At 35.8% G+C, this 24929-nt stretch overlaps 1 protein-coding gene across 1 annotated transcript in view; it reads left to right on the forward strand.

The window, feature by feature from the left end:
* Positions 1-24929, forward strand: part of LOC140160497 (uncharacterized) — a 317603-nt gene that overhangs the window by 288818 nt on the left and 3856 nt on the right. The window contains 1 exon segment of the mRNA XM_072183731.1: positions 6853-6971. Coding sequence (XP_072039832.1) covers positions 6853-6971 — 119 coding nt within the window.

Below are 24929 nucleotides of genomic sequence, written 5' to 3' on the forward strand. Positions count from 1 at the left end.
CTGTAATGTCAGTGTTTTCATTTCTTGAGCTATTTCTTTGGGGCTGACAGGGTATAGGTAAACTGAGATGCAAACTGTCAATGAATGAGCAATCTGGGGTCTTTTTCCAACAAACACAAAAATATGTTTGAAATGTTATAAACATGTTATAAAAAGTATGCAAATTTGAACCTAATACCTATATAGATTTATATCTTCCGCTCTTCTCCAGCGTACCTCTGTGGCTCAGTTGGCTAGAGCGTCGTGCTAATATTACAAAGGTTGCCGGTTTGAATCTGGCCAGATGCACTGGGGTTTTTCAACGTTTATATGCGCTGGCTGCTCTGGTTAAAGGTTAAAATTTGTTCATGTTATAAAACATTTGCGGATTTAATAAAATTTAAATGTCAGGTTATATAAAGGGCATGAAAATGTTTGTTATTAAAACATTTTATACCCTTCATATACCCTTTAAATAACTTGACATATATATGTTTTTTGTGTTTGCTAAAATTGTCCAAATCAGAGGTATTTCAACATTCTGTTTTGGAAAACTTCAGGGGTCTAAAAATAGTCTGAAAAACATTGGTTCAAAGGTTGAAATACTTTCAAAATTGTGAAATTGTGGTTGCAACTCAAAATTCAAAATGCAAGTTCTTCCAAACATCAGAGTTTCTTCACCTTTCTAGTGACGTCTTTTTGTATGTGCGTTGTTCTTTCTACCGCACATATTAAGTGTTTGACCAAACTAAATGTCAAAGTTGGTTCTACAATTTCAACATTTAAGGTTAGCGTGACTTTAAAGAAGCCAGTGGAATTAAACAGTGTGACCTAGCTCTAACACATTGGGGAACCAAATCTGCTTCAATGTATACTAGAACAGAGACCAGATCTGCATTAAGGTCAGAGCCGTAGCCAGGGGTTGCGGTGTGCAACGCACACCCCAAATTTGCAAAAGTATACAAAAATTCCCAAAATTTAAGAATTTGCAAGCATAGCGATCCAAAAAATTGGATTTTAAAGCTTTTTTGGTCGAAGAAAGTCCACTTTACACTTGGAAAAAGGTCCACTTTTTCAAAATCAGCACCCCCCCCCCACAAAAAATCCTGACTACGGGCCTGATTAAGGTGCATCAATGTATACCACATTGGAGACCAGATCTGCATTAGCGTGGTGCATTAATGTATCCCACATTGTAGACAGATCTGCATTCAGGTGCATCAATGTATACTATATTGGAGACCAGATTAACATTTCATATTGCCTAGGACTCTCCTATCTCAAAATACTTCACATAAAAGGAAGAAGATCAATGTTAAGGGGCATCAATGTATACCATGTTGCATACAAGATGTGCATTACTGTGCATCAAAAATATACCACATTGGAGACCAGATCTGCATTATGTGCATCAATGTATACCACATTGGAGCCCGCATTGGAGACCAGATCTGTAAGGCCCCATATCCATAGGCTGTTCCTTGTGGCGTGTGCCCTTGTTCGTGTTCACTTGTTCCCATGTGACCTGCCACACAGACAACTGAACCTTTGTTTTGCTTAGTGGCCGTAAAGCAAAACAAAGGTTCAGTTGTCTGTGTGGTAGGTCACATGGGAAAAAGTGAACATGGAACAAGGGCACACGCCACAAGGGAACAGCCTATGGATATGGGGCCTTAGGTATATCGAAGATATACTACCATGCTGATATTGCATTTACATGGGCATATCCTATGATTCTGCATGGAGGATTCTATATTATGTGGTGATGCGTAAGTTACGATGAGTGTGTCAGGGCGAGTCAAAACCGACGCACCAGCAGATAGGCTGATGGTTACTATACTGGCTATTGATGCTTGCACTGCTTGCAGTTTTGCTGTGACTAGAGCTAAAGTTTCTGTTATTTATTGTACCAGTTTCCAGAGTGTTATCTTGATTTCATACTGATGCCATGTTATGATGAAGACAGCATAATTGTCATCCCACAGTATGTCATACTACATTAATGGTCCAATCTTAATGGCCAGTTATATTGCATTTTGAAAGCGATGTCGCAACATGCATAATGTATGATCAGGTCTGATGTATGCTCTTGCTCAAACACCAGGTACTTATCATGCCTAATAATTTAGTTCACTTTGATCTTCTTCCTTTTATGTGAAGTATTTTGAGATAGGAGAGTCCAGGCAATATACATATGAAATGTTAATGTAATAAAAGAAATCATCCTTTTGCAACACCTTATTTGTTTGACTTTGATGAGAAAAAAATCTTTTCAAATTTAAGATTGTGATGATTTTAGGATTTTCTTTTCAAATCGCCATAGCAACTAGGTGATGTCAATCTCCTCGCTAAATGCATCGCATCCATTTAGACGGATTATTTTTTTCAACTTTTTGAAAAATAACAATTTATGCATGATTTATTTCCTGCACTTTCAAGATTGTCAAAATTTATTATTGTTTTTAATATCATACATAACCTTTCAGATTTGACCAGAGCACCAAAGTAATATATTTGTAAGTTATAATTTCACACTAACATAAAACCGTACTCGAAAGAAACACTAAATTTTCCTAAAAATATAAGCAAACATTAAATCAGGAATCTTTTCCATTTATTAGGCATTGAACTGAGTTTGACAATGGATTAGGACAAGGTGTTTACACATCCTAGCGATAACCGGTGCATTATATGTCGATAAGACTACGCCATGTATAAGCTTGTTATGCACTCAACGCCAAATTTGTCTATGGATTTTTTTCTAAATGTATTGAATTTTTGTAGTTTTTTTTATCATCATGCGGTAATATTCATTATGCATGTTTTACTCCAGCTTAAATAACAAGCAGTTACAAAATGTGCTAACACAGGTTGACTTGTTTGCTTGCATAATTACTGTTTGTGAAAATACTGAACTTACAAAAACCTTTTTTCCATGATTGAAAAACACTTTAATGAAACTACCCCTATTTCAAAAGGAGTTGGGAAATCCTTATTTTCAGGAGACGGGGGGCTTCCCAAACCTTGGTTGCCTCTCCCCATCAGTGAAAATCACTGAAAATTCCATTATTTTTGGCAAAAATAACACATTTTTAGACAAATTGACAGAATGTTGCACTCACTCCTGAAAAATTTCTGTATTATGAAGAGAGGTTCCTTGCTTTACAGTTTAAAGACTTATTACTCTTGCTCATTGACACCTCTGTTTGAGAGTATCATTGATTACCGTAGATCAGTTGAAAGCAGATGGGCCAACTGCATTTTTACATGATGAGCATAAAACCAGGTGCGGGCCACGAGATGGGGGGCGAGTTTGCCTGGTCCCCTCTTACCCAAAAAAAGGAAAGGAAAGGAGAGAAAAGGAGAGAAAAGAGAAGAAAAATAGTGTCCCTCAGACATCCCCTGCATCTCACAAGCGCTTTGCACCCATCAAATATGGGATCTTTGGGTGACAGAGCATGTGCTAGTAATGGGTCTTTTGGGTGACAGCGATGGTGAAAAAGGGGGTCTTAACAGCCCTACATACGCGTCACCTCCAAAGTGGGAGTGCCCTCCCCCCGGATTTCAGCACATCACATCAAAGCTCCCATTCCTTTTTTAAAGGAATTTTTATTTAAATTCTATAATGTTTTCTCAATTAGGGCCCCCTTCTGACTGCTCTAGATCCACCACTGCATATAACTATGACATTCTTGACATTTCTAATCCTGTATGGTAGATATTCAAGTTTATTAGAATTAACTTTAGGGGTGTGGTCCAATCTTTTCATGTTCTGCTAAGACATTAAGACCTAAAGATAACATGTTTCCTAATTTTGAGTATTAGTGCTCTAATTGGTTTTGATATGAGAAGCAACAATGCCCCATAGGATAATATACTGCGCCAACAAAGTATCCTTACACTTGGAAAAATAATTACAAATTCAAAACTGGACCATATTGGGGTTGATTTGTTTTTTTATTAGATGTGCTATCTAATCCGGTACATTTTGACACCCCATTGAATCCAATGTGACTTCAAGAAGCAAAGTTACAAGCATTTGATTAGACGAAGGTCCAGTTTTAAAAGTGACAAGCTGGTCTATTCAAAACTCCACGGACTAGACATCTGGTTTGAGAGTGGTGAATGGCTAATTTGTACGTGCCTTTAATTCAAAACAAAAGGAACAAAAGAAAACTGAAACAAAAGAGCTGACAAATAAAATGAAAGTTATGAAAAGTACAGAGAAGTAAAAACTGAATACAATTGCTTTAAATAAAGATTCATTGAAGAAAATGTTTTGTCTCTTTGTTGGAATCTTTGTTGGAATCTTTTTGTGCCTTGTATAGGCCAGTTTGTCACTTTTAAAACTGGACCTTAATAATGGGCAGGATTAGATAGTGCATCTATTAAAAAACCAAATTTACCTCAATATGGTTCAGTTGTGAAATTGTGATTATTTGTCCAAGTGTAAGGATACTTTTTTAATGCAGTATATATTATACTTCCAGTGTGGTTACCACAATCCACCATGTTTTTTGTTCACAATGCCCCATAGGATAATACATACACTTCCGGTGTAGTTACCACAATTCACTGTGTTTTGTTCTCGTATACCAGTGGTATACAAGTGGTACGCATGCTCGTCCCCAAAAACATCGAAAATGGGTTGATATTTGGCCTTGTGGCAGCGCCAACGCTTTTTTTAAAAAAAAAAAAAAAGGGTGCTTTTCAGGTAAAGTTTTGACATTAGGGTATCTTTTTTTCAATTTCAATGGATTTGTTTTAGAGTTTATGCCATTTAGGTGTCCATTTTAGTTTCTTACGACGAATTACGCCATATTTTAGGGTAAGATTTTCAGAGCCATACGCCAATAAGGGATGAAATTTTTCTACACTGATTACGCCATTTAGGGTCCATTTTTGAGGTGCTGGGACGAGCATGCATACCACTTTGGTAAGCTAGACTAAAAAATGAACATATTAATAAAAAAAATATTGAAATGTACCTTTAATAAGATGATAAACTTGTAGATGATAAAAGAAGCCATTCTGTTGTTGTAAGGTGATGATGGATGCATGGGCGACACTTCCGTTTCGCACTAATGGGAAGCATGAAGCAACATGTTGCTTTATTGGCAGTAAAGAAATCAAGAAAACATTACTATATCATGAGGATAAAGAAAACATTACAATCAATAATACAAGATTGCAACATGTCGCATTCGCATGTGAGAAGTTTTTGACATAAAAGCATGTTAAATTTAGAGCACTGTAACTGCATAATCCATTTTTGGTGTGCTAGCGTCTGTGACATGATCAAGGGGATTCAGTCGGATGTCGCTAATATTGTTTTTGAGATATTTGCAAAAATAGAGTTCAAATTCTTTTGTTTTATATTGTTTTCAGCCATTGATAAATTGCTCATAACTTGGTAACCAGATGTCCGATTTTGATGGGGTTTGCATCAAACTGCCCTAAAATGATGTAAAAAACTTCTAGTTGAAATTGCCTACATGTGACTCATTCCCCTTGATCATGTCATATTTTAGGTTATGCAAAATGTGCCTCAGTGTTTTCTATCACACGTCCAAAATATAGCCCAGCAAAATGAACTAGGAAAATAATCCCAAGTTATTTGTTAGCAGTTGTGCCTATAAAAAAAGAATGAAATCTATCAACCAAATATGAATTCAAACATGATATACATAATACCATTATCACATTGACCAAATTAAAAATGGATGGCTGTCCATAGCCAAATAAGTCAATAGGGTATAAAGGGGGAGGTTGGACAGTTAGATTGTTCTTAAAGAGAATTACATGTAGGTATATAGTAGCTAATATTAAAGATATTCATGTTCTAAGCTATTTAGAATTGTCAATTTAAGCATTATTGCATTCAAACTATAGAATTTTCACAAGAGGGAAATAAAAAACCCTTTTAAATGAAAACCAAAATTAGGGTCAGTAAAAACTGTTTTGCCACGTTTCAAAATTCTGATAGCAGTCGGTTTCTTCTGATATCCAGATGATGTGCTTTTGGCATCACTTTCGTGTAATGGTGGTCTATTAGAAAAGCTTTCAAAATGATTGATGTGATGCCTGGGCTTATCTCCCAAGTATATGGAATTAAGAGAAGCATATGAAACCAATAGCTACCAATGTGCACATTGTAAGCCAATATGTCTAATGATACCAAAATCATGCATCTGTGACCAACTTCAAGTTAATAAATGATAGTCTGGTGTCCATAATTAATGTATCCAATTATCTCAGCAACCAATTAATCATGGGACACACATAAATTGGAATATTACATGCCTGTACCCTTTAAGGGAACTGGAATGAGTGTTTTGAGCGTTTCGACAGTATTTTTTGTGGGACATGGGAGCACATCAGACCCATCGAATTGCATTCTGAATACGAAGAATGTCTTTCTGATATCAAATAATTTTCATTTTATGAAAATCACGATATAATACAAATTTTATGACAAATTAATAAAATTTGATATTTTTCACATTTTTGAGATATAACAGTCCTCGAAGTAAATTTTATAAATTTAATGATATATTTTTTGACCCTCCTAAGGGGGGCCCTGAAAAAATGACCACAAATTTTCCTGAAAAAACTTGAGTTTATATGCTTTTCTATGGGGTTGACCCATAATTTAATGTCAAAAGGGGGGGCCCTAAAATTTTCGAGGTCTGTAAAGGGGGCGCCCGAAAAATTTTCGCGATTAAATTTTTTTGCATCAGGCCCCCCTTACAAGTGTTTGTGAACGGTCCCTAATAAAAAGAAAAATTTCTGTTGTTTATCAGCTTTTATCGTCTAAGTTGTATAACATGACACACTATTGTAACCATCGCTACCATTTGTTTACCTCCCCAGGTACCAGGCGAACTACTGGACAATGTGCTGAGAATAACGCATGAAATTGATCCCGAAGCCTTGGATTATTTAATCAACTTGAGGGCAGCAGCCGCTGCAACTGCTGCCAGTAAACAAGGGTAGGTGTCACAAAGTTTTGCATGGATAATTTGTTATTAGACAACATTTCAGACTATGTCCGATATTAATGTTAGATGACTAGTGTTGTGTTTTCCTTTGTCAGTCTTAAGGGTATTGTTGGCATGCATAGAATGGCTATTTTTCATCAAAGAAGGGATGATAATTGACTTTCAAGTGGCCAATTTGTTATCGTGTCAGAATTGTAAAGCTACATGATCATGCCGGATTATATTTATCATGTATATGATTTGATGAACAAGAATTGCCCAGAGCTAGCAAATATTTTCAATTTGGACTTTATGAGCGTACATGTATACAAACAGGCCCGTAGGCAGGATTTCATTTGGGGATGCTGATTTTGAAGAAATGGACTTTTTATGCCTCCACCGCGAGGCATACTGTTTTTGCAATGTCCGTCCTTCCGTCCGGATGCTGTTTCTCAGGCATGGATGGGCGGATTGACTTCAGATTTTCAGTATAGGTGGGTCATGGTCAAAAACTCTGGCTACTTTTTTTTTGGGTGGGGTTCAAGGTCATATACTGAGGTCAAAGGTCATTTGAGGTCAAATTACTAAATATTGTCTTATGGGCATGAAACTTGGTGGGTACAGTCAACATTTAGAAGGTTTTTTTGGAAGGTCATTTTGGGGTCATCCAGGGTCACCCATGGGTCATCTAAGGTCAAATTACTAAAAACTGTCGTATGGGCATGAAACTTGGTGGGTACAGTCAACATTTAGAGCCAAAGTTTTGGAAGGTCATTTCGGGGTCATCTGAGGTCACCCAGGGTCATCTGAGTTCAAATTACTAAAAATTGTCATATGGGCATGAAACTTGGTAGGTATAGTCAACATTTAGAGCCAAATTTTGGATGGTCATATCGGGTCACCAAGGGGTCATCTAAGGTCAAATCGATAAAATTGGTTGTATGGGCATGAAGCGCGCTTCAGACTCTGTATTGTACGTACAATATTGTATGTACAATACTTTTCGTGACGTCAAAAAGTATTACACATGCAATAAATAGTATGTACCGGGAAAATATATATTGTGCTACAATCATTGGTTGCTTAATTGATAGGTAGTTGCCAAATTTCTAAGAGTGGTAAATTTAGTGAGTGTTCGTGCACAGAATGATGAACATCTTTTTATGTCTTTTTGTATTCAACTGTACTTAATATTAAAAGGCCTATTAATACTAACGATATTAATAATATTAAAATTGTAATAATAATATAAATGGCTTATTCAGTTCTTATTTATTTATTTATAGATTTATTTATTTAGGCCTATTTGTTTATTTATTTATTTATTTGTTTATTTATTTATTGATTCATTGGTTGATTGATATTAATATTAAAAGGCCTATTAATACTAACGATATTAATAATATTAAAATTGTAATAATAATATAAATGGCACATTCAGTTCTTATTTATTTATTTATAGATTTATTTATTTAGGCCTTTTTGTTTATTTATTTATTTGTTTATTTATTGATTGATTGATTACTGATTGATTAATTGATTTAGCGATTCATTTATACTGACATTTAGTCATATATTGATTTAGTCAGTTTCTTAAGTATTATTTGTAGGCCTATGTATTTATTCTGGTTTTGATTTGATTGATACTGATATTTTTATTGTTTTTTAAAGTTTTGGCATATAACATTATACATTAAAACACGTTGTGTTATGAATTTGCAACAGCTTTTTACATGTTGATATCGTTGAGGCATGTTATGATGGTGTATGTTATAGACCTACTTATGATCATCCCAATACATCCATAAACGTGTTAATGTGAAACGAGATTGCTTGAAATATATATTTCATAGTTGAAAGAGTTTCAACTATACGAACATAATTCTGAAATATGTCTCTCTGATTGGTTGATTGTCAAGAGGATTACGGCATCCTCAAAGCCTCTTGCTGTAATTCTCTAATCGATATCTATTATAGGACCGATCTTTTTAAATCCATACAACCGTGTCAAATGAAATAGTCTCGGATCATAGTTTGTGGACGATACAACATTGATACGTCAGATTTCAGAATTGTATCAAAAATAGGCACAAATCACATTGAACATGTTGAATGCTGGCAAAAGTAGATAAAATAACTATGGGTCGAATTTACATTAATCAGTGTCCTGGGCCAGGATAACATTTAGGACTCCTTCGCATTCTAAAACAATACTTTGAACACCAAATGTCCTTGCTTTCATTTTCTCAGTGTAATTAATTTCTTTGTCCACTGGCTCTGTGGTAAATCCGGTATTGCCAAATATTTATCGTCCATTACCCGTGTTAATCTATTTATTTATTAAAATGCACCATCTATTAAATTCCTGTAATACAATGTATAGGCCTAGTGTATTTGATAACAAATTTGTTTTTATATTCTATTGGAATTTGGGTGCCATTACACGATTTCATATAAAATATGTTTGGGCATGGCGGAATTAGTATATGATTAAAGATAAACATACTCTTAGGCCCACCTTTTTTAATGTTTGTACATTATTAATATTAATATTTATGTACAAAATGCAAACGAATGTATATATATTTGATTGTTTTGTAAACATTAAATTTGATGTTTACTCATAATTATGTCTGGAAAGTCAGGGAAAAACTAAGGAGCATCGGGTATTTAGTTTCCTGGGAAAGTGGATCAGATGAGCAGTGAGTAAAAGCATTCGCCCTAAATCTTTATTTGATTTTTATTTTTTTATTAATTTATTAGGCCTACTGGTAAAGTGCAGAAAAAACCTCAAAACGCACTCTAGGATTTTTCATCAGCAGCAGTAGAAATTTATCTTGCATAGATTTTCTGGTGTCCTCGCTGATTTAGCAAACAATGAACCGTCAGGGTTATAGCGCGTTATTTAATCTGATTCAACTAGTTGTGGCACGTATATTTATTGCACGTGTAATACTTTTTGATCGTCATTTAAAAGTATTGTACATACAATATTGTACATACAATACGGAGTCTGAAGCTCGCTTGAAACTTGGTAAGTACAGTCAACATTTAGAGCCAAATTTTTGGATGGTCATTTCGGGGTCACCCAGGGGTCGTCTAATTGATCAAATTGGTCGTATGGGCATGAAACTTGGTGGGTACAGTTAGCATTTAGAGCCAAATTTTTGGCATGTCATTTTGGAGTCATCCGGAGTCACCCAGAGGTCATCTGAGGTCAAATTACTAAAAATGGATTTGCACACATTTAAATCACCGCATGGTGGAGGCATCCCATTCGACGCCTTGCGTCGAAAACCGTGACGTTTCTAGTTTCCAAGGGGGAGGGGCATTTTTGTGAAGAGTGGACTTTCTTCCCAAAATTTGGACCTTTTTTCTCCAAAAAAGCGTAAAAAACCTACGCTCCTCACAAATTCTGAAATTTTGGGACTTTTTGTATACTTTTCCAAATTGGGGGGGGGGTCTCACCCCCCTGCGTACGGGCCTGTATACAAATAATAATATTTCAACCATTATGTAATGAAACATCCGTGGACAAACATACTTTTTATCATAACAACATCAACAACATATATATTGGTAGAGTTTAAACCGATACACACAACTAAAATTGTTCACTTACGTGAGCTTTCGACACAACGACTCTGTGTCATATATATATATATATATACCCTTTTATATGCACAAAAATTTTTAACAAATTCTGTGTATGATATACAAATAGTGCTATTTTTTCTTAAGGTTAGTTTCATGAATTGAAGCCCAGTTTAATAAGTACACTATTTAAAAACAACATTAGGGCAGAGCTAGGAGGGAACAAGGGTGCATGTCCTAGGTGCTGTCTTTGAGGGTCCCAAAATAGAGATGATTAGTTATCATAATCAGATAATAATATAATAATATAATATAATAATAATTTATATTGATGAATTTATGACTGTTCTCACAACAAAAATGTTCACTTACGTGAGCTTTCGACTATGATGTCGCTAAGCCTTTTTTCAAACTGATGTTATTGATCTTGATGAGTGTCAAATAATAATTTGTTATCAGATGAAATAGACTGTTCATACCCTCTTATTTGCAACATTTTTGACACTTCAGACAGGGGTACCATTCTATACCCTTACCCTGGATGCCACAAAACATATCATTGATGTGGCAGTGATATCAAAGCGTTGTCCCAGGGAGCCACTCAAGTTTCACAGTGTACACATCCGTGACCAGAGATTTTCAAAATATATGCCCAACAGGATTTGCCCTTTTGTGCAAAATAGTACACTTCTTAACAGGGAGTGCAGTTTAGCAACTTTTGCCCCCTAAACACGATTGTACCTGAAAGATACCCCTAAGTAGGATTTGATCTAAAAGGTACCTCCCTTATATGCTAATCAGGTCTACCTGAATCATCAGATATGTAAAAGACATGTGCCTTCAGCAACTTATGTTGCTTATCCTACATCATAAAGTTTTGATATTTATCTCAGTGTGTTGATAAAAAAAGGAAAAGACATCTTTTCAGATTTACATAAATAATAATTTTTTACTGGAACACAGCAGAGCTGATGGGCAGCATTATCCTGTTGACTTCCAAGAGAGCTTCCTCATACAAACCATTATTTCATTACGTGTAGGACCTGGCATTTTTGTTTTTCATATTCAATAACTCCATGGGCATTGCTGGTGCTGGATAAATCAACAACTTCTGTTCTTAAAGAACTATTTTGATTGGTTTAAAGGAGGGCTCTATCATGTATAATACAGGGTGTCCCAGAATGATTTATACCGGGAAAGAAGGAATTTTTAGGTGTGAACGGCATTTCTATTGGTCATATTGTTTTGCATTTTAAGTTTTACATATATTTAGCTTTGTCAGATTTTTTAGATTTAAAAATTGGGCGTTTCTAGTAGAAGTTAGAGAGGATTGCGTAAAAATGGTGAATTCCAAGTTTTGACAAATCAACCTATTTTGAAAATCTGTAAAAGTTATTTGGAAAATGTTATGCAGTATATTTGTTGTGTCCTGTTCTTACTTCTACTAAATAGTCGATATCTATCGTTTATTTATGATGTTATGAAGCAATCCTTGTATGGAATAAGGGATTTGCTATGCTTGAGTGACCTTAAACTATTCTTTATTTGGTGGCAGTTTTGAAGCCAATTATTGCGGTGTGTGAGTTTCATCATTTGAAATGCCGGCAGAGATGGAGTTTTCATAAAAGCATAGAGAAGGTTCGTCCTTAGTGTCATAGCATACATTTATGTCCAAAGTATATTGGCAAACCCACAGCTATATGATGAAGAAGATAAAATTTTACTGCGGAGGATGCTTGAGGGAGTTATATCCTCTGTAATAATGACATTTTTGGATAAAAATTGTGGTAAAAATCACATAAAAAGTATGTTTTTCAACCTAAATATCTGATGTCATATTGAAATGTTTCACTTAATTCCATATCAAGAATTATTTAGCATTGTAAGCTCTACATCTGTGCCAAATTTGGTGTATTTCCTATAAAAGAATGTAGGATTTCTCCAATATATTACACAGTGCGGCTGGACGATGGTAATAAAGGATCCATGTGTTATGATGCCTTTGCACTGTAAATTACACACATGCCGTTTTTGTCCATTTTCAGTAACAGCAATGTCACGCGAAAACGAATCAAGCTATTTCCATGAAAGTCACAGAATAAGTAGGAGACATGTGTGGCATTGTATTGCACTTATTAAGATTAGATACACTGTTGACTATATATTTTGATATTTTGTTCAAACACGGTATAAATCATTCTGGGACACCTTGTACAATTTGAGTCAATCAGAGATATTATAGTAAATATAGTCAGTAGGGCTAAACATTACTTAAAAATCTAAAACCTCTATTTTGATTGGTTATAATACGTGATACGATCAAGCAGGTTGAGTCTCATATCCATCATATTCAATAATGACATTTCTTCATTTTTCTTTACACATTACAATGACTACATTAAATAAATCATACACTATTTTTCGCTCACCTGGGATGTTTTCACTAGTTCGACAAGCATCTTCAGCAGATGGTGATGCTGTGATGGTATCTTGTCTACAATCTACAATATGCCGTCAGCCTTTCGCCATCTTGTGGGTACAAATGATATGCATGTTCATGTGTCAGACACTACGCGTAAGGCGCAGCTTGCCACGCAGCTGTTACCACGCATTGACACAGTGATTTTGCTGTTCACGCATATGGGAGATCGAACGACCATCTCAGTGTGTACCCACAAGATGGTGGCATATGACGTCATGCTGACAGCCTCTATTGGTTTGAGCGGTCATGCAGATCAGATTTGCAAGACCAGTCCTGCACTCAGATTTTTTTGGGGGCGGAGGGGGATTAGATATAGAGTGGGGGAAATATGGGGAGGGGTGATAGTCTAGAGAATGCAAATCTGGCAAAATTTGCTAAAGATTTTCAATGATGTTTTTGTTCAGTGAAGGGGCAACCAAGTTTTTGTTCCCATACCCCCATATCGATTGTGCTGTCACTGAGCAACTCTTTGTCAAAGTGAATATTGTACAGGAGGTTGAGGTAATTAAAATGCTAAATAAACTGACATCTAGGAGATAACGCTGACGGAACTTCGGCCAGGCACAAGTTGCCATACCCAGATGTCTGATTCACAACTTTGATGTATAAAGTGAGGAATGTGTTACTGTCAAGCTTACAAGCTGCGAAGAAATTGATATGCTAGATGTTATAGGAGAAGATCTCAGTCGAGATCGCTGCAGAGATAGTAGTGGTATGATAAATCTATTGTGGAATAGTGTCTTGGTAGATCGCTGCAGAGACTTCCATCTAGGACAGGCACCATAATACAATTTTTTCATGTGTAGGAATAAAATAAAAGGAAACAAAATGAGAGAGAGAAGATAAGATAAATCAGAAAGAGACAGGAAAAACAGATCCGGATAAAAGTTGTGCATCAAGGGTATTGAAGACAAATAGAATGATAAATTAATGTCTGTCTTTTACTGACTTATTAATACATATATTGTACATCCGCTTCTGTCCCCAAATCAAATTATACATTGATGTCTGAGAGTCGGGTACCGCAACAAGGTGCATTAATACCAAGATTGATCGAATATTGAATTTATATCGGCATTTTCTTTCTAAAAATTATGTCCTGAATGAATTAATGGTTAAAATAATGACATGTCTATCAAGACCAATTTCAACCTGATTAATCAACGATTCAATTTCATTATTGTTATCAGTCAACAAAAATGGCTGACATGAATAAGGTGTTTAAAAGCAGACGAGAAATTTTATCGGATGTGTATCTAGGGCCTATGCTCATGTCAGCAGAGAGAGGTAATTAATTAAAATCTATCAAGACTAATTTATTAATCACCAGTAGGATTTAATTGTATCATGAAAAGGAAATGCACTGCCATGAAAATGTTTCTGAAGCCTTTTTTTTTTAATTATTAATTAGTTGTTGCTATAGGCCTAAACGGGGAAGCCATGGTAATTTCAACACATCAAGATTAATTTGACTTCATTTGTGTCAGCAATTGCATTTCATGATTACTATTTATAATGATGTAAAGATGATGCAAGAGGTTGCTTGAAAGCTTATAAGAGACATTTTGTTCTGGGGGGCAAGGCAAGTCTTAAATATTAGGGCAACCAGCATACCTACAGGGGTAGGGCAAGTGGGAGGAAAGATTTCTCACAGGGGCAGCCCCTGGCTATTTCACTGCTGAATATGTGTTTAGAGTTCAGTTGTGATATATGTGCCAAGTGTCATATGCACAAAGTTGAAATAAACCTTTGAAATACTCAATAAATTTGGCCATTTTCCAATAAATGCTAAGGGTACACTGTATTGGTCCCCATCCAATATGGTGGGTTTACCACAGCCTTAATCGCGGAAATAATTGTGGAAGCTTGAAATTCTCCTGGACAAGGAACTTATTGCTAATTGTCTCGTTGTAACCCGTACAAAACTCGGGGAGCTGATCCTGTCTGTGATGGTCTATTGTGGAATGTCTAGGGTGTGCGCTTCTTAGCTGCAAGTCCCTGTATTGATGTTTAATGGTTTATAGAATGATGTGGGGCCGTAGTGGTCAGCGAAAACCTGTAAAGTGTGCTGAGGCTTGTGGATCAATGTCTAGGGTTGTGCCTGTGCATAGTGCACTGTAATAAGTCACTGCTTTTTATACACCTTCCTCGAGTCAATTATGTATCTCTTAATGTTATGATGAGAAGTACATAAAAAGATACCTTTTAGGAAAGGAAATGATGCAAGGAATCCAACTATAAGTATAACAGATTCCTAAAATTAACAACTTTTGAGAAACTCTCAAAATGTGATTTTACTTTACTGACTCGAGGTATACCTATACAGACTATACACATTGAAGTTCATTTCCTGTATCATTAAAATGACCATGACATGAAAAGGATGATTTACTGAAATTTTTCTTGTTATTTATTTGATGCCTGTCAAGATCTATGTATCAACTGAAATCCAATCAGGAATTTTTGATGAATTAAGTTGAAATTGATATTGATAGATTTGTAATTAACTTAAGCTGACGATGTTTGGAGGAGGGACAAATGGAAATAAGTAGTTCATGAGTATATTCCTTTGAAAGAACAAAATTGGCTCAAAAGTTCAATTTATAACAACTATGATAATGTCAAATGCAGGTGTAAAGAAAACATGAATTCCAATTTCCCATAAAAGCACAAGACTGGTCTAAGAGAAAATAATAAATCAAATTTAGTGTAACAAGTACATGATGAAGACACATTTTTGAAAATAGATTGTCAAATTAATCAGTGATTAGGGTAATGAATTTGACATGTGCAATTGATGTTTAATGTTATTGCATCAATTAGCACCTGTCAAATTCAGAGATAACTTTGTCACTGATTAATTTGATAACCAGGCAGGTTCACCCCAGAAGAACTGCTCTGATGGGACTTCCTCTTTAAGGGTAGGCCTCAGTATAAGATATAGAACACAATATGAAAAATTCAGACTACCTACCTTAAAGTTCATTTCCTGTATCATTAAAATGACAAAGATGGTATGAAAAGGATGATCGACTGAAATTTTTCTTTTTTCTTTATTTGATGCCTGTCAAGGTATGTATCAATTGAATTCCAATCAGGAATTTTTGATAAATTAAAAGAAAATTGATATTGATAGATTTGCAATTAACTTCAACTGATGATGTTTGGAGGAGGGAAAAAAATCGGAAATGAGTAGTTGATGAGTATATTCCCTTGAACGAACAATATTGGCTCAAAAGATCAATTTATAACAACTATGACATTATGTAGTCATATGCAGGTGTAAAGAAAACATGAATTCTAATTTTCCTTAAAAGCATAAGAGCAAATAATAAATCAAATTTGATGTAACAAGTACATGATGAAAACACATTTTTTTTATCATGAATACATGACAAACACACCTTCTCAATAGCTATATGTACTATATCACCTATTTGTCTCATTTTTACCATTCTTATGGTGGGTTGCCATTTCTTTATGGTTACCAATGCCTGCAACACCATGTTTCTCTGGCCTGACTAACAAAACCGCTCATATATATGGGGTGAATTTCAGTCATTGCACCACTTGGGATGGCTGCATGCTAGTAGGCTTGGTGCTGTAGTATTTTGCAGTATGCGGGATGGTTAGTATTTTTTAGCATATCAACAAACATTTGTGTTCAAATCAGCAATTTTGTGAAATAAATGAGGAAGCAGATCTTACAATGTACCTTTAAATGCTACATGTAAGTTGATATAGACCAGAGAACAACAAACCCTGTTGAAGTTGAATATAAAATAGACAATGTTACTCCAAAACACAACTTGAGTCTTAAGAGAGTAGTTATGTATAATGTATGTAGCAGACTGGTAAAGCAACAGTGTGACTGCCCTAGGGATATCATAGGAAGGGATACAATAATAAGGTTAAAATGACAGCACTCCGTATTGAATAAAGGACGGATGAAGGAGAGTGAGGGAGGAGAGGAGAGAATGAAGAAAAAAGAAGAAGAGAGGAGAGAATGAAGAAAAAAGAAGAAGAAAGGAGATAATGTAAGGATAAAAGAAAAGATGAAAAGAGAAAGGAAATTTGATAGAAAAAAGAGAAAGCAGCATCGTCTGTGTAAATCCTTTGGGCATCTATATGGACAGGGGTCATTTTTGCCAACAGAAAATGCAACAACATTGTTCACCCCTATTTTTTTCCACCCTCGCCTGAAATTTGGCGAGCTTGGAGGGGAGTACAAATTTTTTTTCTCCTTGCTCATTTTCCTCAAGTAATGGCTTCACTACCAGTTTGTAGTTTTTTGTGGGGGGTGGGAGGGGTGACATTTTCTTGGGGGGGGTGTTGAGTTAGCAAACCAACCTAGGGGGGGGGGGTGAAAGATTTTTAATTAAATCAAAATGCATTTATAAAATATTTCTGTGTTTGCTGGGTACTGGCTTGAAAAGGAGACAGACAAGAATTATGTTGAGTGGAATTGACTGATAGCTAAATGGAGTGCTGTCTGTCTTTATCGTCCTTGCCCATCCAGCTATATAGCAAATTGTAGGATTTTCCCCCATAACATTCAACCCCGCCCAAATGGTGAACATTGCATGTACCTCAGGTGAAACCAATTTAATAGTCTGTATTTTGGTCAAATGAAATCAGTAGATTGCTCATTTCTTAATGGCCATACCAATTCATTGTTTAGAGAGGTGAATTTGTTGAGTGTCTGCATGGCCTAATGCTGCTTCCAGCTTGTTGCACAAATAAATACTTAGAGAAAGTAGATGAGCATACCAGCCACAGAGCCAGCCTTAGGATCAAAATATGGGCCAGCGCTTCAAAATTTCCCCAGGCTGGTTAAAGTTTTTTACTATAATTAAAGGAGTATGATCCGATTTCACCACATAGTATTTTCACCTTGGTTCAGTTGCATAGCCTTGACTTTTTCAGAAGGGAAGGGGTAAAAGGGCGGGGGGCAAGGCAACATTCAAATTTAAGTTGAAACAAAGAGTAAAGACAACATTTTTTTGCGCATTTTTTTGAGCATTTTGTTTTCATTCCACTTTCCACTGGAGTTTTTACACATTTATGTTGATGTTTTATGGCTCCTTAAGGTGGTACTACACCCCTGGCCAATTTTGTGCCTATTTTTGCATTTTTCTCAAAAATTATAGCGCATTGGTGACAAGTAAGATATGTATATGATAGGGGCAAGGACTACAACTACTGCACTGGACATTTTATTTCAGCACAGACAACAGTTGTGGAGTTATACTTATAGTAAAAAATGAGGGAAGACCAATATTTGATCAATAAATCAATAACTACTTATCTTGAGTCACTGAAATTTCAGTGCAGTAACTGGATTCCTTGCCCCTATAATATACATAACTTTTGTTACCAGTGTTTTATTAGTTTTTGAGAAAAATGCAAAAATAGTCACACATTTATCATGGGTGTAGTCCCCTTAAGACCACATTTGGATGGTGATTTATTTTATAGGAGTTAGTCAGTGGTACCATTTTACAGTTTTAGATTCACACCATACACACTCATTCAAACTTATTATTCTTAAAAATAGACACACAAATCAGATACCAAGTCATGAAACATCTGTATGATTAGAAATAGAATAAATTGCTAATAATGTTATTTTGTATTTTGGAATTTTCTTACTACAAAACCCAATTTGTGACATACTTCTCGGAGTGATTGGTAGGCCTATCCCATCATCCTCTCTGGTATGATGGGAGTACATGCTTCATCAGAGAATCAATCTGGATTTTCTATCAAGAATAGAGATGAGGGGGCTACCATTTAAGTCACATGTATGACCCTCTCCAGGATGGAGTTGTGTCACCAGCAGCAGAGAGGGTGATGGGATACCAATCACTCTGAAGAAATATGTCGTCCAAAACATAAAAAACTGTCAGGTCAGAGTAAAATTTTAGTTTTGTAATATGAAAATTCCAAAATGTAATTATCTACCAACCTGATAAATCTCTTCATGAATATTGTTTTGAATGATAACAGGTTAAAGGCTTCGGGATCATTCTGATGCATGATGGGATATATACTTTGATTTCAACGTGAGTGGTAACACTTTGTGTTGTCATCAGCACTACACTCCACTATTTAGGGCACATTACAAGAGTGATTTGCATGAGCACAGCCCTATCAGGACCTGAGTGTGTTTCCACACATGAACAATGGTTAAAGAAACAAACATTGCAAGAGTATTAGAGCAACTCAATAGTGCAACTACTGGGACCCGATTCTTTCCATTCTTTCACACATATAAAGGATAGATCATGAGAAAATGCCAAGATCCAAAAGTAGTAGAAGAGGAAGAATTGGATGGTACCTTCTGGTTGGACTATTGTTGGATGTTATCAAAAGATAAAGTACTGCCAGTTACCATCTTTTTTCACTGCTTTTATATTTGGGGTGGGAGCATACAAAGGTTTTTGAACTTTCGTCACCTGAAGTGAACCATTTTGCCACCAAAATTTTTTTTTTTTTTTATTACCAAAAAGATTATACCAAAAGATAGGATTTGTCACTACAATGTGCCCCTAATATTGTGCTGTTATAATTGTAGTGATGTGATTTTTACCTTTTCTATTTGGTGTTTGTTCACCCAGTCTATGATGTGTAACCATGGTAACATAACTCCCAAGGAGATCAAATTGTATGCTGAATCAATGCATGTGTAGTTCCCCCTATTCTCTTTGACAGTAGGAGGACATCCTTTGAGGTGCAAAAGTATATATATGGTGAGCCAGCGGCATGGCCAAGGGGGCAGCTTCCCCCTGTGAAAAGTCTTGCCCCCCTCCCCCCGCTGTGGGATGGTGCCCACCCCAATGTTTAAGATTTTTAGGCCTTTTTTGTACTTTTTGTATTTTCGTCAATGTTTGCCCACTAAAATTTTCCTTGCCCCCCTGTGGAAAAAGTGCTGGCTACGCCACTGTGGTGAGCATCTTCCCTCTAAGTTGTTACAAGCATCAATGCTAAAGCATCTGGATGTACGTGCAAAGTAATGTAGTTCTTCCATGTTTTGTTGTTAGAGTGAAAACCTATTATATCGCATTCTGCTTTCTGTACCATATGACTGCATTATGACACCTGTTCTTACCTTTCTTATTAAGCAGACACCAGAGACAATTTCTATTTTATTTGACAAAAATGCATCACTTGTTTTTCCAGCCATGTAAATGCCAATATTTCGCACCCGGTTAGTTGTGCCAAACATTCAAATTTACTAGCATTCCAAGTACTTGCAATGCAAAATTATGAAACATGATCTTCATCCATGGCGTTGTCTTTTTAAAGACATTTCTTGTTAAGACTAACTGATTGTTAGTCATGGAGTTTTATTTGGTTCTCTGTGTGACCATGGTGACCCGAGCCTGATTCATGCAATGCATCACTTTAGTCCACTGCTGGATGACGTATGTCCCCACCCAGCATGGAGTCTCTGGATGACGTACGTCCCCACCCCTGCAGCATGGAGTCTCTATAGATGTAGTCTTGTTTTGGTGTACCAGTTCACATTTTCTCCCCCCCCCCTGGAATGATGCGATTATGCCCCTTCCTCTTTATCTTTCTGCTTTCCATTGATGCATGGTGCGCAGACATTGAGTACTGTGCTTTCTAGGATCTTGTATCCGTACCTGTCGGAATGACTGTCCGGTTCCATTTCTGTACTTTACATTGTCAATTATATATATCTTGTATTGTTGTCCCCTGTAAGATAGATAAGTTCAGCTTACTCTGTGTTTAATGTTGTGTTTGGTTGTCTTCCTTGCCTAGATTATTTAGTGCATCATTTCAGATAAGTGCATATTACAGAGTCCCCCGACTCCAAATCCTGCAAACAAAAAGTAAACAAACAACAACAAAGAAACAAAAACCAATATCCCCATCCATTGTCAAGTTGACTGTCTGAAATTATGCTTCAAATGACCTTGCCTATTAACTAGGTTTTAGGCTGTTATATGCAATTTTTATACTGATTTGGCAAAAGAAACAAAAATTGGTCCCAAAATGTAGGTTTTAGTCCATTGTATTTTGATAGAGCCAGAGGGGTTCCCATTGTTACCCCTGTGGCTTTTATAGTATTCATTTTAAGTCTATACTAGGGCTGTGGTAGTGGGTGGGTGTCTCCGGCACTCACAACATTATGCCTTATACGTAAAAAAAATAATTATCAAGCACAAATCACATGGTTTTATTTAAAACAAACTCATATTGACCATAAAAATGAATAAAAACATCCGTCTCTCAACACGCGATATTCAAAATTCCGGGCAATCGAAATTGTCGAGTGCAATGACGTCCCAGTATGACATATGAAGCATAATGTTATGATTGCCGGAGACTCCCTTTAATGTTGGGAAAAAAACTTAATAACTCAATAGTACCTACTCACCGGGTGGGTAACAATTTCAGATCACTCTGATCAATCCTAATGTTGGGGCAATGAGTTTTGAAATTGACCTTTTTTAGTTTTATTGTTTTTATGCCTCTACAACAAAGCATACTGTTATGGCAATGTCCGTACCTCCATCTGTACCTATGTACTTTTGAACCTCCGGACGGCTGTGACATGTGCTAAATTATAAATATAATAAATAAGTTCTGTGAACTCAAAACAAGACCAGACTAATAAATGAAGGCTATAGTATACAAATATTGACTGCTATGAGGGCATGGTTAAAATTATGGATGTGCATGGTTGTGATTATGCAGTTTGATCAGGACCTTTACATGACCGTTCCATTTCCATGACCGGTCCATAGTTCATTTTGATGAAGTTAAAACAATGCCCCCACTGTTAACAATCAGATGACAGGAATGGTAAATAGCTATATTGAACTGACTAAAACCCTAGAAGGGGCATAGGTCTGGTTTATGTTTTCAGGGTTAAATTTTGGACAGACAGTTTTGGTGAAAATGATGGGCACTTGACAAATCCTAACTAAGACCCTGATAGATAGGCTCCTGATTGACTTCAGCTTTCTAGGTAGGCCATGGTCAGAAACTCTGGCTACTCTTACTCTGGCATATTCATTATTATGATATTTTTACGCTAAAATACTCTGTTCACCTGGATGCTATATCTTTTGAGTGGATAGGCGGATTGACTTCCGATATTAGGCCACAGTTTTTTAAACATTTTTATTTAAAACAATTATTTCTGTCAAATTTTTTTTTTAAATACATTTTTTTACACATTTAAAATAAAATGCATATCAACATGGAGGCATTGCGGTCAACGCTTTGTGTTCAGAACCATGCTAACCATGAATGGTGAAATTGTAGTTGGAACTGTATTTTTAGTTGCTGAAGAATATTGTCAAGTTTTTCTGTGTGATGATAATCAGCCATTATTTGGCTCTCAGATATCTGTTTGCCAATGTTTCTGATTGTTTCACTACTTTACTGTACTTGCTCATTGAGTAGGTGGAGGAATGGCAAGCTATACACTCTTAGATAAGGCAGCCATTATATATAGGGGTTCTACGGTTGTTTGATGGCATGTAGAACTGTATTCATTTTTAAGCAAAATTGACCAGTGATGGCGCTATTTATCTTAAATCTTGTTTGCATCTTTACAAGGGATAGACACTTGTATAAGGGCATTAAAACATCATAAAAATGAGTAACATAAAGCAAGAAATTGTTTAACTACTTTTTATCATGAAATGAAAGGAATAACTCATTAGGCCTATTTACTAAATTAAATTTAAAATACATGTAAATAGCGCCCTCAATTTTCACACAAACAGTTTATAGGATAAAAATTACCACAAAAAGGCAGAAAAAGATGACAAATTTGATAAAGAAGAGAAAATCTAAGTTAAAAATAGCTACAAAAATATGTGTATATTAGAGTGATAGCTGTTGGTGTTGTAAAGGTCTAAAATGTAAATTATTTCATGATTTGTTAGAAACATTAATAAATGGTCACATCAAACAACCGTGTGTCCAGGACAGCTAGGTTTTGTGGATATTGCCCAAAATGGTTCTTTCTGGCTTTCACAGAACTTTTTCATGTCTAAAATAGTTCTTTCTGGCATTTGCAGAACTTTTGGAGTTCTTTGTAGAACAGCTAAAGAACCTTTTAGGTCATACTTGGAACCCTTTTTTCTAAAATGCTCTGGACATTCCCAAACTTAAACTTTGTGTATGCTTTTGTGCAGCCTATAATATCAATTGCTCTGTAAGAACAAACTCAAAAGAAAGCTTATTCATATATGCTCTGACAAATGATAACAAATCAGATTTTATCTATAGATCTGATCATGGTTTGATTATAAACGGATGTAGTTAGAAATTCATTGCCAAGATTATAAGATGACACTGAATAAGTTCACCTCTATTTCTCCCAGATTTTTAGGATTGATTCTAAAATATCACATGTTATGCATGTGTGATATGAATCAAGACACTTGAATATTCCACAGACAGTCACATGAATAGTTTTATTATAAAATGATAAGGCTATTCAAATTGCTGGGTACTGCAGCTTTTATCAAGATGAGCTGGGACTTCAGCTAGGTACGTTGCTTCTTTTGTTTATAATGGCTCTGAAAAGAGCTGTATATAGAAAGCTGCTCCTTTCAACCTCTCAAGTAATGGGTCTGAAGAAAGCCATTGACTTACATATTGAAGAGCTGCATATAATAGGTTGGTGATTGTCTTCTGAAGAAATGATGGCTCTGGAAAGAGTTGTTTATAATAGGTTTGCCATTGTCTACTGATGAATTTGTGGCTCTGAACAGAGCTGTTTATAATGGGTTGGATATTGTCTACTGAAGATTGGTGGCTCTGAAACGAGCTGTTTATAATGGGTTGGATATTGTCTACTGAAGAATTGATGGCTCTGAAAAGAGTTGTTTATAATGGGTTGGATATTGTCTACTGAAGAACTGGTGGCTTTGAAAAGAGCTGTTTAGAAAATGTTAGCTCTTGTTTACTGCGGAACTGGCTTTGAAAAGAGCTGTTTATAATAGGTTGGATATTGTCTACTGAAGAATTGGTGGCTCTGAAAAGTCATATAGAAAAGATTAGCTCAAAAGATTGTCTACTGAAGAAGAAATTTTAGCTGCAGAAAAGAGTTGTCTAGAATTGGCTGACTCTAGTTTACTTAAAATTGATGGTTCTGAAAAGTTATTGAAATCAATGATCTAAGGCGATCTACTCTTATTTAGAAATTCATTTGCAGTCCATCCTTCACCCATTCTACATAAGTATTCGGTAAAAACGACATGAAATTCACTGGATATGTCACAATCTTATCAGTTATAAGCAAGTCTATTTCGAGTTACATAAAATATTCATGTGTTATATTACTATGTATCAATGTTATAAATCAGATATAATATTAGATATATTTCTAACAAATTATGTGAAATTAAATAAATAATAAAGTTGCTACCTGGATACAGGTATATCTTTATATAGCAGGCTTGGCACACTGTTTCTGATTATAATTCATTATAATTCTTTCATTGAAACCTAAAACAAAATGAAAGTATAATCCTCAAGAGGATTATAAATTGAACAAGAATTCAATAAAAACAAATAAGTTGAGAATTATATTTTGCAATGATCTATAATCTGCATTTGCATTCATTGATCACATGTGCTAGCATCCAGGTACTGATACAGGGTGTCATCTGTCCGGGGCCAAGGGGGAAAAAGAGAAGAAAAGAGAACAGGGAAAGGAGAGGAAAGAGAAAAGAAAGTGGTAAAAAGGAGAGGAGGCATTATTTGGTCCTATGGCCTGGGGGAAGCAAGAGAAGGGCAAGAAAATGAAAGAGGGAAAGAGAACAGGGGAAGGAAAGGAAAGATAAAAATAAACAGGAGAGGAGAGAGGAGGCATTGGTCCTAAGGACTGGGGAGTAGGGAAA

This window comes from Amphiura filiformis, chromosome 9 (assembly GCF_039555335.1).
Source record: "Amphiura filiformis chromosome 9, Afil_fr2py, whole genome shotgun sequence".
NCBI lineage: Eukaryota > Metazoa > Echinodermata > Ophiuroidea > Amphilepidida > Amphiuridae > Amphiura > Amphiura filiformis.